The following is an 18,481-nucleotide window of genomic DNA, read 5'->3' on the forward strand; positions in this document are numbered from 1 at the left end:
TCTTTAAGGCTTGAATTAGAATAAGGGTTAGGGTTAGGGTTATGGATATATGGATAGGTTTAGTGGAAGGGTTAGATATAGATATAGATATAATCCAAGAGGTTGAAGTTTAAGATTTAATAAGTGAAGGTAACTGACCGCAGAGCATTTTTGCGCCAAACAATGTGTTCAACAACCTTTTTTATCTCTGCCCCCAATCCCCATTTTGAATTCTGTACGCTACGGTGGCTGTAAGAAATCCTCATGCAACCTCTTCACCTTTCAGTATGAAAGCTACACCCTTCGCTGGGCTGGAGTGCTGACGTCTGAACGCTGTGGAGAGGGTTCTTAGAAGGGCCTCAAGCTTATTGCATTTCTATACTTGATACGCCTAACTCTCTCTGTCTCTCTGTTTCTACAGGCCTCACCAGATTCTACACAAACCAATATAAAATATAACAATCACAGTTGCTGATACATGTTTTACAATAATAAAACTGTTTGGATTCTTGTTCTTAGTTTAAAAATAAATCAGTTCAGGAAAAAGAGTCATGTTTACCTTTGGATTGTTATCCAGCAGCTAGCCAAAATAAATCATAAACATACCAGACTTAATTGAGATATAACAGAATTCGATGACAAAGAGAGACTTTTTCCATTTACTTTAACTCACATACGTCACCTGGAAATGTTGCATAACATTTACAATTGATGGTAACTTTGCCATCAATGGCAACTACCATGGTATATACAGGGCTCAATTACAGCCATCAATATCAAGGTTTCCATGGTAGTTACCATTGATTTCAAAGTTACCATCAATGGTAAGTTTTGTGCAACTGGCCCAGCTAGGGCAGAGTTGGTGACTTTCTAGCTTTCAACAAGACTTCCGTTCAGAGCCAGAAGTGTTTTAACTCTGTGTTAAAGTATTTAAGTTAATCCCTTTCTGACTCAAAACAGAAAAATATGCTGGAAAGTTCATATAATGCTCTCATGCTATTCAGACTCTATATCTTAAAAAGAGTGGATGAAGAGAGCGTCAATCAAAGAAGACGATTATAAACCTGCTCTTAAGTTGAGTTCGCCTCTGATTGTCTACTTCCTTGCATTCTTCAACTTCACACGTACCACCAGGCATCAAACACTCTCTTAACACAACACCATCTGCATGAACATGATCACAAGGGATCCAAAACAAAGTTCCCTTATCCTTAACAGCCCCAAAACTCTTCCGGCCATACCGCACTGACGCTACCATAAAGATATGCACCAGCGCCGGTGGGCACATGCAATTGAATATCCAAAATGGTTTTAAAAGCGGCGTTGATGGGCGCTTCACTTACCATCCATATTTTTCCATCCCGTATTAGATTTCCACGCTCTGGTGTTTAAAGAAGAAAAAAAATCATACCGGTACCACCATCGACCATCTACCCCACCCCCCCCCCCCCGACCCATTCGGACGAGATGAAAAGTGTTTTGTGCTCGTGAGCGCATATTCATTCCCTATGAATTACCTATCAAATTAATGGGGGAAAGAAATATGAGATTGGGGTAATTCAATTGTGGTCGTACAAGATCTCCGCTCTCTGCATGTCATGACTTCCAAAATAACCCCATTCATATGTAATTCAAAACACTTGACATAGTTCACAGCTATTGGAGCCAGACTGTTAATACAGGCTGAATTAATATATAGGGCAATTTACTTAATTGACGTCAAACTTATCATGTACACTTTACAACTGAATTATTTATGCCCCTTGTAAATTTTTGTGTTGTTTGTGTTTTTTGTAACTCAAGAATGAAAGGTAAACTGGTTGAATTAGGCTATTGTTGAATACTTGTAGATGTAAGCTTTCAATATGTCATAATTTTAAGATAAAATGAAAACAAATCAGTTTTCCCCATACTTTCCCTGTTCTGCCACATTTTAAAAAGTTAACTCAATAACGAATTCTTTTATCTAGTATATATGAATGCAAGAATACTCTCTCTCTCTCTCTCTCTCTCTCTATCTCCCTCTGATACGAAAGAAGAAAACTCAAACATAGGTTGTTTAAAATTACAAGAATGAATGAAATTCATGATCTGGTATAGCCTATCACTAGATGTTAAAAAAAGTTCAGTTTTTTTATAGTATAAATGATCCATTCACACAAAAGCAAAACAGGAGGTTTGAATCCTGAATCAGATCTTGATGTGTTTTTGTTTTTGTTTTCTTTACATTCATTTAGATATTATATAACATAGTTTTCTCACGTCTCATCCACTAACTTGTGTGCCTCAAAACAGAGACGGAGAGCAAAACAAGGAAATAAAGTGAAATTGTAGCTGGGGAAATTCTTTATTCAAAGAAAGAAAAAGTGAATTTCTAAATATACTTCAGAAATTGTTGTTTAAATATCCGCTTTTTTCCTTGTGGGAATATCAAGGATTTTAGAAAAACAAATTATGTAACTTCTTTTAATCTGTAACTCAATATGCACTAATAATAAATTCAAGAGAGGATTGCCTAGCAGATATACACAAGAGAGACAAATAGGAAGAGAGAGAAAGAGAGGAAGAAACGACACAAAGAACAACAAACACAGGGAGAAAGAGAGAGAAAGAGAGAGAGAAAGAGAGAAAGAGAGAAAGAGAAAGGGAGAAAGGGAGAAAGAGAGAGAGAGAGAAAGAGAAAGAGAAAGAGAAAAAGAGAAAGAATGCTTAATACAGACCAATTTTAATCCTGCATAACAATCTTTCAACAGAAAAACAAAATATTGCAAGGACTTTCTCATCCAAATATAGCCATCGCTCAAGGGCCTGAAAAATACAGCTGTAGATGTTGATATTTAGTCAATGAAATGCAAGATGCCCTGAAAATTGCAGACGTTTACTGAACCTCAAGAAACTATATTAAAACCAATTTTAAGGCATTGAGCCCCTTTATCAAGTCAATATGTGTGTAGACATATCCATGTGGAATAAAACATCATACAAGTTATTGACAATTATGGAATACATTATTGGTTTAAGTAAACTCCTTCATACCACTTTCCAATCTAAAAAAATACTTAACAAATGCATGATATTTTTGTCTATCGAGTGTACTGATGTAATCAATTGTGACGATAAAGTTAAACTAATAAAAATGCTCAATACAGCAGCAATAAAGCCATGGAAAGCAATAGCCATGTGAGAATTATATACTTCCATGCATTTTGCCAGAGGCATGGAGAAAACAAAATAAAAAACATGCAAGGAAAAACTTATCAGGGTTTTCATTTGTCTAGCTATATACACTGTGACATTTAACAAGCTACCTCCTCATATAATAAGCAAAACATGTGGCAATGCATGGAAACATGTCATGTTATATATTGGGGGTTGTTCTTTATGTAGCTTGTCCCCTTCCCGTAGAGTTTTTTCTTTCTTGTCATTTTTTAATACCGATTTTCCCTCTCTATCATGGCCTTCATATATAACCAATTGGAGTAAGATACATGATATAATATGTTTTTGAGCCACCTGAGCCCCAAACAAACGAAAAACAAAAAAGCAGCACATGATATATATTTTTCTATTCCACAATTTCATTTTCTGCTTACTCTTACATAGTATCGACACCCTTTTGGTTCTCAGCAGATAATTTAGTTCCATCTTGAAAGGAATATATTTGTCAGAAGGACAGTGTGATATCAGCGCTGCCAATTTCAAGTGGCAAATAAACATTTTGCAAATGTCATGAAGTAAGGCAGGACATAAGTCGTTTAGTGGTAAATGAATCAGCTTTCCGTCTTCAAATCGGCAATACTTGACAGCTGATATTGATGCTACATTAAATCAAAAGTCGTGAGTTTCAAATGATAATGCACAAATAATCGAAGTAGAATCCTAAAGTAAAATATTGGAATTAATTTGTGGTGCCCATGAAACGTAGATGCACACAAGCTACATTGACATGAATCTTATGAGATTCATGAATAGAGACCCTAAAATTTCAAAATTAGGATCCTAACGAAAAATGTGTTGTAAAGTCTTGCATTGTCATTGTGAAATAATGATTCATAATTGCTAATTTTCTTTCTAATATAAAGGCTTGAATGCTTGTTTATTTTAATTAGTAAGTATCTAGCCTAAATAAATAGCATTTGAAAACCCAACATAAATGAGCACAAAAGTATACATTTTGCTTCTCTTTTTCTTTGCCCTCGCTACAATGGAGAGCATGGTTTAACAACGACTTTCAGCCGAGCACACAGAAATGCATATTTGACACACCACAGTATATATCTCTGCTCATGCGCATTGAACAACCCATAAAGTCTATACTACCACTGCCTACCATATGATTTATGAATAAAGAAAAGATATACAGTTGACAATTTCAAAAGCAGTTGATCTACAATCTGCCCTGAATGTTCATCCATCTGATTTATCGTCAAATGATATGCGAGGAGCAGGAAGAGGAAGGAGAATTTGCGGTGCTGTCACATAACATCGGCAATCTCCAGCTGTAATTTGCGTTTCAAATCAAGCCGCCCTAGCTGCCCTAGCTTTCCAGCGCTCTGCTTTGCTTGGTTGGCGTTTATGTGACAGGGAAATTGAGCGTAAATTTGAAGGCCTGGATCGTTGTGCTGGTAAATTGAAATACATCCCATGCTAAAGCATACATTGATGCTGTTTCTAACAACAAACATGAATGAATTGCCCTATCATCTGACTTATGTGCCTCTACTGTATTGTTTTCTTGTGTTTTTTTCCTTAAAATTCTTCAGTCTGTTGAGAGCCGGTAGAGTGTTTTGTATCTGTCAAAGCATATGACTTCAACGCCTTCAACAGGACAAGATATCATCTTTGATGCACACAAAAAAAACATTAGGGTAAACAGAGTGAAAGTTGAAGTTGAATTTAGAAAGAAAACAGGAAGTAAACAAGTATGACAGAAGCAGAGAGCAGAAGTATTTTCTTGAGCCATTACATTAATAACTTAAGCATTTTTGTCAATGGACAACAACAAATGAAAATCCTATATTAATTCTTTAACAAACATGGAGATCTTTTTTTTTTTTTAAATATCACTAGAAATTTTCCTTGAGAAGGCAACTGGTAAATTGTTATTTTCCTTTTAATTTGAATGTGCAATAACAAAATGAAAAGAAAAGAAAATGCTATATGCAATATATATGGGAGAAAAGAATATTATAGTGAATAGAATAAACACACAAAATATTAATATTGCATTACAGACCCCAACGGAAGTAAACCTGAAAAGTGCCATTGGTCGTTTGTTATCTACTTAAGATATGAACGTATTCTGATTTCTAAAACTGCAATTATTTCAACAATTAAGAGATATTATGAAAAAGAGCTGCCTGACAATATGAAAAAAGCCATTTGAACTAACTGAAAAAATACATGTATCTTTTAAAGCTAAAAGTACCATTACTCTGAAGAAGACAAAACAAGTACACTGTACATCCCCTTGACTAAATATCAATGGGACAATTACCGTCAGAATCACTTTAAAAAGAAATATCTGCTGCCAAACTCGGTTGCCTTGTTCATTGCCTTTTGAATGGTGTGAACATTCAAATGATATATCACATATTCCGATCAGGATTTCTCTAGGCAATACTATAGCCCTTTGAGTTGATTTCTGGAAAACCTGTGGAATCATGTTCTATAAGAACTCAGGGGTGTTTCACAGAGATCCTAAGTTGAACTTAACTCTAAGTTGGAGTTAAAATTATGGAGAGCGTTTTTTAGTTTTTAAATAAAATATATTCAAAAGCAAAAGTGTTTTAGACTTTTCATACATTCCACATCAAGAACATGAAATCTCCTTGATAATAGAAAATATGAATGATTTGAATCAACATTTTATGCCTCTTAAAATAACTTTTACAAAATATTTTCACAGATGCTAACAGCTTTCCATAAGTCCAACTAAGAGATAAATTCAACTTAGAATCTTTGTGAAACACCCCCCTGTTGGTACCAGGGTTTTGACTTCTTCCAAATTCAAGAAATGCTTTGGATAATGCGCTGCACTACCAACTTTCAATGCTACATCTGAAACTCTACACCTACAGCTGAAAGCCGTGCACTCTACTCTCTCATGTACTAGGCAACATGCCTTTCCTTCGGGACTACATCAATGACGTTCAGTGACGTTCATAAAAGCATGAATAAATCAAGTTCTATATTAATTTGAGTGCCCTGTAGAGTGTATTATTGCTGTACATAGCAACAAGTTCTTGTACAACAAGTACTTATACTTATGTATGCATTAGGAGAGGAGGGAATAGCCATGCACTTATATTATTGAGAGTCTTAACAAGATACAAGTCTGTGTTTGTGCCTGTTAAGAGCCAGAAGAACATTGAATCATATACTTTAACACAGAGTTAAAGAGAAGGTAGAGTTCTGGGAAGTGGTGAAAAATAAATAGTTTTCATTGTAAATTGTAAAACATCAGATAAAATATGTTCCCTGAAAAGCATGGCTCTTCAAATGCTTTAACTTTACCAAGACTGGGCCAAATTTCTTATCATTTTGATGATTCCAGAACCTTGCAGTACACATCAATATCTAAATGCTAGATGATCCACCTTTTCTGATCGATTCCAAAAAAGTTTCTTTCACAATGCAATCGCATGACCAGAACTCAACTTTATCTTTAAATTCTTCTGACTCTAAACAGACAAAATATATATTATCATTATCACACCAAAAGATGTTAGAGCATCATTATACAGTGTACACGTATGCCCCGGAGAAGGACAGGTCCTACAATTGATGTCCAATTTATAAGTGAGTTTTAAATGTGGAAATTATATTACCAAGTGAGTTGGGATGGTGGAAAATATATTTTCATTTTTGAACAATTTAAAACATGAAATACAGACTAAATGTAGTGAGTCAATGTAGCACTCTCAAAGGAAGGATTAAGCAAGCTGACATTTACTTTTTAAGCTCATGTCAAATTTGTGCATAGTTATGTAGTTTTTATCTTGATTTGATGAATAAAATAGTAATGCCTTGACATTAAGATGCAAATTTTGCCCCAATAGTAGGTTGTATAGATTTATGTTCCTAAGTGTTTCACATTTTGAAGTTATGTCCATGTTCATGCCGTTCTGATATATGTTTCTGCAATGGAAAAAAATAGCACTCCTTTAATAATAATAATAAATGTAACTTATTTAGCACGAAATCCACTCTGTGGAGTGCTCAAGGCACATGTAGAAAAGATCAAGAATTGAAAAAAAAGTGTTTTTACATGACTTTTTTAAAGGAATCAGAGATTATACACTTTATGTCTTCAGGAAGGCTATCCCATAAGGTAGGCCAGACAGGAGCAAAGGATCATTAATGAGGATCATTAATGAGGATGATCATTAATGAGTTTCTTTAATGAGTTTCTCATCAACATAGCTCATTTTTGCTGCCCATTAGTAACAAATCCAAGAGTAATTACTTGAAATTGCCTATATAAAACTCCTATCAAAGTGTGTCAACTAGCGGTCTCTTACCCATACATTTCCTTCTTTAATATTAATTTCCAATAACCTATTTCCAAAATGTCATTATTTTTTTAATCAATGAAAAACATTCTGCTTGTGATGAAAATCTTTCGCCATGCGGACAATGCACTCTACACTCCTGCATCAGCGTCATGCAAAGAAGCCATACAAAGCTTCTTTCTACGTTGCCATGGTAAAAGAATATAAATGAGATATTAAATCCTACGTCTTCAAGTGTAGGCATGTCTGCCAATAACAAATTAAGAATAGGCGATCGTTTCATATTGTAAATTGCATTCACTTTCATTGTACATCTTGTGTAGTTATGTGAACATATACAAATACTTGTTATCATTGAAAAATAACGTAATTATCTTAGATCAGACAGTATATGTTGTAACGGAATAAAAAGAAGATGCATGCTAACATAGATATATCTAAGATTATAAGATATGTTCAAGAATGTAGCCAATGGCAAGCCTGTAATCAGGTCATGTGTTTATGCTTCAATTATCGTTAATTGCGCTCGGCTACATGTACGCCATTGTGTGCAGGAGAATGCAAGTTGTGCGCAACACTGTACAAGCTCAGTACAATGAAAATGAACTCAACAAGTCATGTTCAAAATCATATTGTTACTTGACCTACATGCGTTATTTGTATAATATTAACAGATGCAATTTAAATATATTGTTTTTCCCTTTTGATAAATAATAATCTAATAATTAAAAGAGTCTATTATGATATACAGTTCTATTTAATAATACAAATTTTAATTGCATAATAATCACCATCTGTAAACGTCTTTAAGTCAAAACTGAAAACACTTCTTTTTAATTAACTGTACCGTAAATCTAAGCATATCAGGAGCTCTTGTAGCGCAGTAGAATATATACCTAATGTCGGATAGTTTCTGCGCTCTATAAATGTACTATTATTATTATTATTATTATTATTATTATTATCATTATTATTATTATGTTGTTTTAGTTTACCTTTACTTTAGTTAAGAATGTGATATGTTTGTGATTGTAATATGTACGAGCGCCATGAGCGTCAGAGCCTGGCAGATATCGGCGCTATATGAATATCCATATTGTTATTATTAATATTATACCCAAACATCCATTGGTGATATACTTGCTTAACAGTACTAGCTGTAAAAAAATAACAACAATTAATGAATAGTCAACCCAAACAAATGAAATAAAATAGAATAAAATCATTTAAAGGGGTACTACCAAGTCAAGCTGTTTTGTTTTGAAAGATTTTCAGCATATATGACCCACTGATAAAGAAATACACAAAGAGGGCTGGCTCTGGTTATGTGCTTTAGCCCGCGGACATCGTAACCAGTGCGCATTTTATCAAATGCGCAGGGGATTGCTCCCTCTAAATAAATCTAATCATTCATCCTCAACAAGCGCTAGTGCTACACACCCACTCCAGCATAATAAAAAGAGAAAGGGTGCTATCGTAAAGCAAAAGAGAGAAAGAGAGAGAGTGAGAGAGAGAGAGAGAGAGAGGAAAAAATAAAAGCGAAAGCTACTCCTCTTCGTCCACCTCAAACCCCCCTGGGACGTCCCATTATAGGACCATTAGAGTGACAGACAGCTCCGGGGGTCAAGGGCTGCACAGGAATTCACAGATTTTAACCCCGGTAGTCCCACGAGTGTGTTCCTGTGCTGGACGAATGTACTGGCTGGCTAATCAAATGTGATAAAGTACTCTCTCAGCTAGGGCCAGGGTGTAGACGTGTTATCGATCGAATGATTCTTGTTAATGTGCATTCTTCAAGGTGTTATCATTATCTGACCTATAAGTCATGTGATGTATGCTGCCCTCATTTTTCTGTATGAGCCATGTGTATCTTCTGTATTGTTAGTATGTAAATGTACTGCACATGTATGTCAAAGATGACTTCTATGACCCAAATACATGAGGGATGTTTAAATCAAAGAATGGGTTCAAGTGTGACAATCACCAAAACATGTTTTGATCTTGATGTCAGGGTTTCCATGTAACTACAGTATACTGTAGTCAAAGTGTGAGCTTCAAAAATTTCTTCTACGACGAGATATCGCAATTTAAACACAGTTGCAGTGATTTGTGATTTGTAATTTGTAAATGGCTCAGCCGTACCTACGTGAATAATCTAAAATTTTAACATGATTTATTCACATAATTGCGACTTAATCAATGTTTTCCTATTGGCATTACAGTTAAACTAGGTTACTGATATATGATTATTTTGCAAAGGAGTATTCATTTGAGCCATGTCTATTATTGCTGTGTTATATCTTTCTAAATGTACTATGGAATTATATTTTAACAGTTCTGTATATAAACATTATGCTTTTTGATGTAAATATTCAGGACCATGGAAGACCACTATTTCCTGGTGTCAGGGCTACTCTGACAAAAGATTAGAAATAAATAAATGAATAAATAAAAATCTGTAACAAAAATGTCTTGTTGGGTATACTAACACATGCGTATATGCACCCTATACAAAGGGTATTATGATTTCCTTTATTTTCTGCATACCCGTTAATCCTTAACCAATATAATGCCAGGTAAATTTTGTTGAGGTTGACTTCGTACTCTCTACGCTTAATACATCTATGATGTCTCTAAGCGCTTTACAGATATACTATTACCCGGTCATTGGATTGAATACTATGCTGGAGATAACTTGGGAAGGAAAATGCATGCTATTTCAAAATCAATTCATATTTAAAGTGTTGACGTCCATTTTTCAATATTAAATAGTTAGGCGAGGCGTCAAAAATATCGATACCAGCAGGCTGCCGCCTCACGTATTGGCGCATCGAGGCTGCAATTACGGCCGAAGCCTGGCTGGGGCAATTATTTTTCTTTTATTAGCCCAGCCGGCTTGCGCCAGGCTGGGATCTGAGGCTCGGTTCCCATTCGAAAGGCGGCAGCCGGCGCATACTTTTGAACGCCATTTCCTACCGCCAGCGGTAGCCGGCTGAGCTAATTTTAAAAATGCAGCCAGGACGCACAAATGCAGTTAGCTGCCGCTGGCTGGTATATTTATTTTTGACGCTTCGCCTTACTTTAATGAAATAGCATCATGGCAAAATTTCAACTTCCAATCAAAGACCCCGATCTCATTACCAACGTGAAACATTAATTACCATGGGAATACTCCAATACTATTTATATCACTCATCAAACAAACTTGGTTTCAGGAATATTTTGTAGGTTTTACTTTTCTTGGAGATTTGATCAAAAGAGTATTTCAATAATTTTCAAACACATTTTGAAAATGACATGATACTAATTACTCAAGACAACTACTCTAGAAGAGTGATGAGTGATGGAGTGAGAATTGCAATTATTTCTTTTTAAAAAATGATAGGTTATTTGACAACTATATTTTCCAGAATTTGACAATATAGATAATTTCTATTTCTTTAGAAACTATATTTGTGAATGACGATTTTGCAACTATTTATAGGAAATTCACTGAAGTGAACACCCGACATCATTTTTCCTCGGAGACAGTAATGTGAACAGTCCTGTAGATCTAGCTTTCTTGTCTGAACTGGCTTTCTCTTTGAGTGACAGTAGCTAGTTCAAGCATTTACAAGGAGGGCAAAAGTGTAAAGTGGTGAGGACTTATAACCTACTGCAGCCAGCCTCTTAGCTCTTCCATAGAAAACCATCACTTTCATCTGCTTTTCCACTCTGAGGATAAAAGAAGGGCATCTGCCGACTAAATTGAGATCTCTCTACCCATTCTAATGCCTACGCGACTATGCAAATGTTGCCACTGGCTTGGCAGTTGAGCTAGCAAGATAATGTACTTTACAGGTGATGGAGACAGTCTGATCGTTGATAACTGCGGAGCAACAGGTATATTATGAGCAGCTATACAAATGTGAACTCTGTAAAATGGAGGTTGAGTTCTTAGATAACAGATCATTTGTAAGCCTTTTCATTCCTTCATTCTTTTAGGTCAGTTGGAAGAACACCATTATAGAATGTCCCTCGACAAGGATTGCCTTGTATTGCCATGTTATTTGAAATATGACAAGAAAAGCTGCAAAGAGTGGACCAAACTCTAATGCCACATGTATGTGTAGTCCGATATATCCACTTCCATGAGTAGTCCATATAATTTTCAGCAAGAGAGAGTCATTTTGTTTTCATTTTGATCATTCTACTAGTATACATCCATTGTTACATGGATATGTATCGCGTAATATACCATTTAAACTTGCCTGCCTCAAGATAATTCTTTCAAAATATGTATGTAAACGCATGAAGAGTAGGAGGGCCTACTCAACTTTACTCTTTGAAAGAGCGATATTTAAATGTCATTATATGAAATTCACAGGACAATAAGCTACTTAAAGGCTTGCCTGATATGTAGAGCTGAATAGAAAATTGATCGCATGAAGTAGAAAATGCAGGGGTATTCATTTTAAAATGCCTCCACAATTTAATCCTCAGCTCTGATGGATTCCCAAACTATAATTTTCTCTACCCTTCACCAAAGACTGAAAACTCTACTTCATCACAGAGGTATAGATTTGCAGAATAATATTTAATCCAACTATCCGTTTCACCTGGTAAGATGGTATTAAAATACTGCATATTAAATTGTTTTATATAAGCAAAATTTCACTGACATCATCACAACACCCATTCACTAGCAACTTGGGATAAATATGTACATTACAAAAGAGGTCAAGTTCTCTCTCGTAAAAAAAAAACCCTCACTTTGGTTTTATGATTGCAGAGACTTTCAAAACTCAACCTTCATGCTAAGTTCACACCGACGCCGAATTGATGGCGAATTAAATCAGCGTAACAAAGCTTAATTAAAGCGTAAAGACCATAATAGAGCGTGAGAAAGCTTTGAGCAATTCGGGACATTCGGCAAGAGTGCCATATATTTTTAAACTGTTTAAAAATTTGAGGCGATCTGTCACAAATTGCGTAAAGCGGGGAGAGCGTATTAAAGCTATCAAAGCGTCACAAAGCTTATCAAAGTTTTGCTCAAAGCGTGGGAAAGCTTAACAGAGTTTAACAGAGCTTGGTTCAAAGCGGTGACCCCACTTTGTACTCTCTGTCACCAATTGACACGCTTTGATAAGATATCAGAGCATAACATATCTGAGGAGATCGTGAGATTTTTTGAAAAGTAAACAAAAATGACGCCGAATTGATTGCCGATTTAAAACGCGACATTCGGCGTCGGTGTGAACTGTGCATAAGCAATTTCAATGTACCTGTGTATCAAGTTTTGAAATGTGCAAATATTAGGACATGCTCATGTGTGTATTTCATATTTTGCTATGGGAAATATCATAGGGAGCTGATATTGCTTGAATTGATTTCTTGACAGTCCTAATGTTTCTTGCAGATACAACATTTGTAACATGAACGAGTTTGCATGTCTTTCAATAATAATAACAACAGTACATGGCTCGATGGTTCAGTGGTAGAGCAGTAGCGTTGTAACCGAGAGGTTAAGGTTTGAAACCAAATTGATGCGTTGGTGCCCTTTGATAAGGCATTAAACTTCATTACCCAGTCCCTTGAAAGGGATGTAAAGCCATTGGTTGCCTGGTTGCTTCCAAGATAAAACATGCCTTCTTAGCAGTCAGGTAAAACAAACAAACACACAAAAATGTATAAAGTGCTTTAAACTAGTGCAGTAGGTTTTTATCTACTCTTCATATGTACCGGTATGTCTGGAAAATGAGTCGGGAAAAACAAAGGCATCTCAATACAAGACAGATAATGCAAAGTTTGTTAAAATTTTACTGTCAATGTGTAAATTTGAAAATGTTCTTTAATTAAATTTAGTTTTTGATAGTAAAGTAAGATCAAACCATGACTAACCTGTTGTTGGTTTTCCCGCTGAGTGATGAGCCGAGCCTCGATGCATCGTCTGGTCTCGAGAAAGGCTTGTCTTTGGGCTACCTCAGTGGGGTAGTGGGTGAAGATACCGGCTAAGTTAGCACCAAGGAAGATGAACAGATTGGCTAACACCTGAGATAAAGACAACAGAAATAACAAGCTAGGTTACCACCAAGAAAGATGAACAGATTGGCTAACACCTGAGATAAAGACAAAAGAAATAACAAGCTAGGTTACCACCAAGAAAGATGAACAGATTGGCTAACACCTGAGATAAAGACAAAATAAATAACAAGCTAGGTTTACACCAATGAAGATGAACAGATTGGCTAACACCTGAGATAAAGACAAAATAAACAACAGGCTAGTTTACCACCAAGAAAGATAAACAGATTAGCTAACACCTGAGATAAAGACAAAAGAAATAACAGGCTAGGTTAACACCAATCAAGATGAACAGATTGGCTAACACCTGAGATAAAGACAAAAGAAATAACAGGCTAGGTTAACACCAATCAAGATGAACAGATTGGCTAACACCTGAGATAAAGACAATCTCTTCCCTCATTTCCATATTTTCCTTCTTTATCTAATGTCCTTTCTCTTGTCTACATTTTGTCTTTTCCCCCATCTCTCTCTCTCTCTCTCTCTCTCTCTCTCTCTATCTCTACCTCCCCTTCTCTCTGTCTGTGTCTGTCTCTCTCTCTTTCACTTTTTTATTGGCAGACAGACAAAGTAGAGACAGCAGGCAAATAACATGACATAAATCAATTGAATTGGGTAGTTAGAAGCAAATAGATTTCCGTCTGCCCAATCAACATGGAGAATTGCATGTCTACAATCCTCTCTCTATCCTTCTCTCGTTCTCCCTCTATTTACCCATCTTTCTAAATCTTCTCTCCCCCTTTCTCACTCTTTCTCTCTGTTCTCTTTCTATTTCTTTTCCATTCCCCTTGTTTTCTCTTCTCTCTTCTTCTTGTACTTTCTTCTCTATTTTACTCTCTTAACTCTTCAGTCTTTCTTCTCTTCTCCACTTTTACCTTCTCTTCCCTTCTTTTGTTCTACTATTCTCTTCCTGTACCATCTCCTTTCTCTCTCTCTTTCTCTGTCTCTCTCTCTCTCTCTCTCTCTCTCTCTCTCTCTCTCTCTCCCTCCCTCTCTCTCTCTCTCTCTCTCTTTCTCTCTCTTTTGAATAAATGGTTTTATGGGGGATGCAATCCTGAATTGATTGGAAGGATCTGGCATCATTTTGTAGTTCAGATTGGTGGGTACAACCCTTTGCCCTTTTCAATCATTAAGACTGAAATTGTGCTTACAAATAGAAAAGGAGTCCTTGTGGAATGAACGTCTTCCAACATAGCATTATTTCCCTTCTCTCTCTGCCTCTCTCTTTTTACTTCTCTCAAAATTTTCAACAATTTAATGTGCATATACATGAGTAAAATTCCTTTTCCATAAAAAAAAAAATTATATGACAGGTTCATATCTAAGGAAGATAGTTCTTTAAAAAAAAAGACCAACAAAAAACAGACATACAGAAGAACTGATGACACATTTCATTTTAGTTGCACCAAAATTGCATGTTGGGCAAGATCAAAAATTCAGAAATGGTAAATATTTCTTTTTAAATATATGTGTATAACAAGTTCATATCTATGGAAGATAGTCAAAACATCAAGTACAATAAAAAAAAAAAAAAAATAATTTAAAAATGCCGAAAGGAATAAGGACACATTTAGTTATGATTTAAGCAATTATTTTCAAAAGGATCTAATTTTTGCAAATCATTATTTTATAGCAAGTTTACCACATGAGCAGGCAATGCCCACATATGCAATTTGATATTGCATGTAGCCTGTGCTAAATAATTTTGCAAAAACAACCACCCACAAACTGCCTATAACAATGATTAATGGTCAGCCACAAAATACATCTACCGGTACATGAACAAATCAGCTACATGTATAGTACAGCTTAAAAATGCCCAAATCATCGGCAGTCCATCATTAATAATAATGACGTGATAACATCCTTAAGTGTTTTCTTGCATGGCTCCACAGTCTACTGGCACTGCAGAAGCCACACGCATTCCAGACGTAAGGTTGGTCAATAAATCTAGGACAGCAGATTTTTGCAGCATGCTACAAATTATGCAGGGTTTTTCTTGAAAAGGCAGATGTATTTCATCTCTACTAAGCCCCAATTTGCCCACTTTAATTCAATACGTTACTCATGTAAGATATACCACTCAAGAAAAGCCCCAATCGTAATTGCTAATTGCAGACAATTAAAAATGTGATTCCTTCTTTCCTGAAACTCAGCATAATAATCCTATACAACGAGAACCAATTTCAAAAGCAGAAAAGGTAGAAAGTAATGGGTAAAATTGGGTGTAGCCTTCTTTCTATCTCTTTCTTTTTCCATTTTTGTTTCTTCACTCATGAATACAAAGTATGGTTGATCAGCCACTTTAACGACTGATTAGTGGTGCAGCTTCCTCTTTTTACCTCTCTGTCTCTCTCCTGTTCTCTCTTTCTCTCTCTCAGAAACATACACAAGTTTATATCGTTTTTTTGTTTGTACATAATTCTCTTTTTGTCCTTTATTTCATTTTTTTTCTTCGTTTTGTTTACATACAAATGCTCCCCCCTCTCTCTCTCTCTCTCTCTCTTTCTCTTTCTCTTTTCCTTTCCCCTCCCTCCCTCCCTCCCTCCCTCCCTATCTCCCTCCCCCTCTTGATACTCTTTTAACTGAAATGATATTTTCCAGGAGAGCAAGCACTGAGATTATCCTAGTGGGTCAGCCCCATATTTGTTGAGTTAATCAGATCATTTGGCATCTAGACACACCGCAAACACTGCCCTTCTACGCCATAATGACCTGTAACATATAACCTAATATGTTCACACAGATCAGTCATAGTTTCTCACTTTAGGTTTGCGAAACTTCAAAGTAATAAACAACAATCCCACAGGACCCAAACTACAAATATGAAAAGTTAACTATAAGCCAGGGAAAGCATTAATTTTAATCACAAAGGAAGAGGCGTGATAGCTCAGTTGGTAGAGCCAAGTCAATGCGCTAGTGCCCTTTGGTAAGGCATTAATCCTCATTACCAGGTCCCTCGGAGAGGACCTAAAGCCGTCGGCCGTCTGGTTGCTTACTTACAAGCATTCATGCTTTCTTAGCAGTCAGGTAAAATAATAACCAATAACCAAAAATAAAAAGCTGGTGTAGCCTCAGTGTTGATTGCATCCGCACGGCACATAGGTTCGAGTGAGAACCCACACTGTTCATACCTTTAGTTATCGTGCTAAAACTTAAGCTAATGCATGAATTGTAATTGTGAGCTAACTGAAAGTTTAGTAACCACGAGTGGGTCAGCATGGTATAGCTACAAGGAAACCTTGAAATTTAAAACCACAAGCTAAACTTAAGTTAGCAGACTGTGGTGCTTACAAACCTAACTATAATTCTACTTCTGCTTGGCTAGACCTACACCAAACTGTTACGATGTTCATCACTTGATTTCATATGACGCACAATGAGTGTCTTCTGATTTTGTGGGCTTCAATTTAACCCAGAATTTTCCACCTGTCAATCATTTTCTCCAGTCAATAAGTTTATAATAAAGATATATCCAATAAAGAGAAAATTCATTTGATCACATTATATACCAATAATTGTAATATAATAAATTTGCAATATAAGTATAATCTGATAAACAGAATGGTTCATACACATAGGTTGTTTAGAAGAAGAAAATCATTTCAAATACAGCCATCCATCCATCAACATTTTAAAATGGAGTAATTAATCTTCTTTGTAATTATTGAACACTCTTTTAAGTTTTCTTGGAATTAATTCATTTTGCCCTTCTAGCTATTAAAAATTATATGTAATCTCAAAGTGTTTTAAATTAAGAGTGAGAGAAGAATGACATCCATATTTGGAGTGGACTATTAGGCTATTATTATTATTATTATTATTTTTATTATTACTATTATTATGTCATTGTACAAATTAATATTCAAGATCCTATAAATGGGCCATTGGGCACAGCCCATTTTACAGACCTAAAATGAGAAAATCAATCATTTGGTGTGCCACAAGGATCATTTTTAGGACCTCTTTTTTTTAATATTTATCTGAACAATTGCCTCTACTTTGTGAGTTCTGCATTGTTACCTTTTCATACTTGAGCAAATACCTGAGCAAATTGATAGGCAGAGTGCAAGGTAAATTGCAAGTTTCCCTTGACATTAGACTCTTTGAAAAGGAAAAAGTATTTTCTCTTTTATCATGTTTTTAAACAGTTAATTATTTATTTTTAAAAAAACACTCAACCTTACAACAAAAAGAGACTCAACTATAGTATCTCTCTTTCTCCCTTGTACCTACCCCTTTCCTCTTGGCATCTACATGAACCTACTTGCGATCTGATTATTGAAGAAATGACAATTGCATTAGATATGGAAATCTTAACAAAGGTCATCTACCTGAGTTAGGTTATAAATATTGATACAAATTCTAGCAACGGGAAGTGATGCTTCTTAATAATACAAGCCAAATTGGCTTCAAATCATAGACAATCATACTACTTGTCTGACATCAATACAATTCTGAGCTGATTAAGCTTTTCCTTCTCTAAGGAAGCTTGAAATCCCTTGAAATTTAGATTTTAATAACCATGTCTATTCAAATCCTCGATCATTAAGATTTTACATGTTTGAGTCCTATTGCAAATTCTTCCAACATTGTATCGCAGCAGATCGTACAATGTGCAGTGGGCTTAATGGACAGTGCAGTGACACACCTGTTTGTGGGCACTAGTTGTATATGTATGGATGTGTGAGAGGAGAGAACAGATACGTCAATTTGTTCCCAGTCACGTAAAATCTCATTCGCTCTTTCATTCATGTTTACGATGCAATCCAATGGTGTACAGATGGATGCACAGGAGGAAAACTCCTCATTTGGAACTACAAAGTCAGCCGGAAAATGTGTCCTTTAGGAAGGGCTTCGGCAAAGAGTGAATGCAATGTTAGCATGACATGATTTGTGAGTCAGCGTATACCTTGCACTTCATC

At 35.7% G+C, this 18,481-nt stretch overlaps 1 protein-coding gene across 1 annotated transcript in view; it reads right to left on the reverse strand.

Annotated features, from left to right (window-relative positions):
- Window positions 1–18,481, reverse strand: part of LOC582776 (adenylate cyclase type 5) — a 143,256-nt gene that overhangs the window by 109,092 nt on the left and 15,683 nt on the right. The window contains exon 2 of the mRNA XM_030990224.1: window positions 13,374–13,523. Within this exon, the coding sequence (XP_030846084.1) occupies window positions 13,374–13,523 (150 nt within the window). The remainder of the gene's footprint in view (window positions 1–13,373; window positions 13,524–18,481) is intronic.

Source organism: Strongylocentrotus purpuratus, unplaced genomic scaffold (assembly GCF_000002235.5).
Source record: "Strongylocentrotus purpuratus isolate Spur 01 unplaced genomic scaffold, Spur_5.0 spur5_scaffold_19, whole genome shotgun sequence".
NCBI classification, from domain to species: Eukaryota; Metazoa; Echinodermata; class Echinoidea; order Camarodonta; family Strongylocentrotidae; genus Strongylocentrotus; species Strongylocentrotus purpuratus.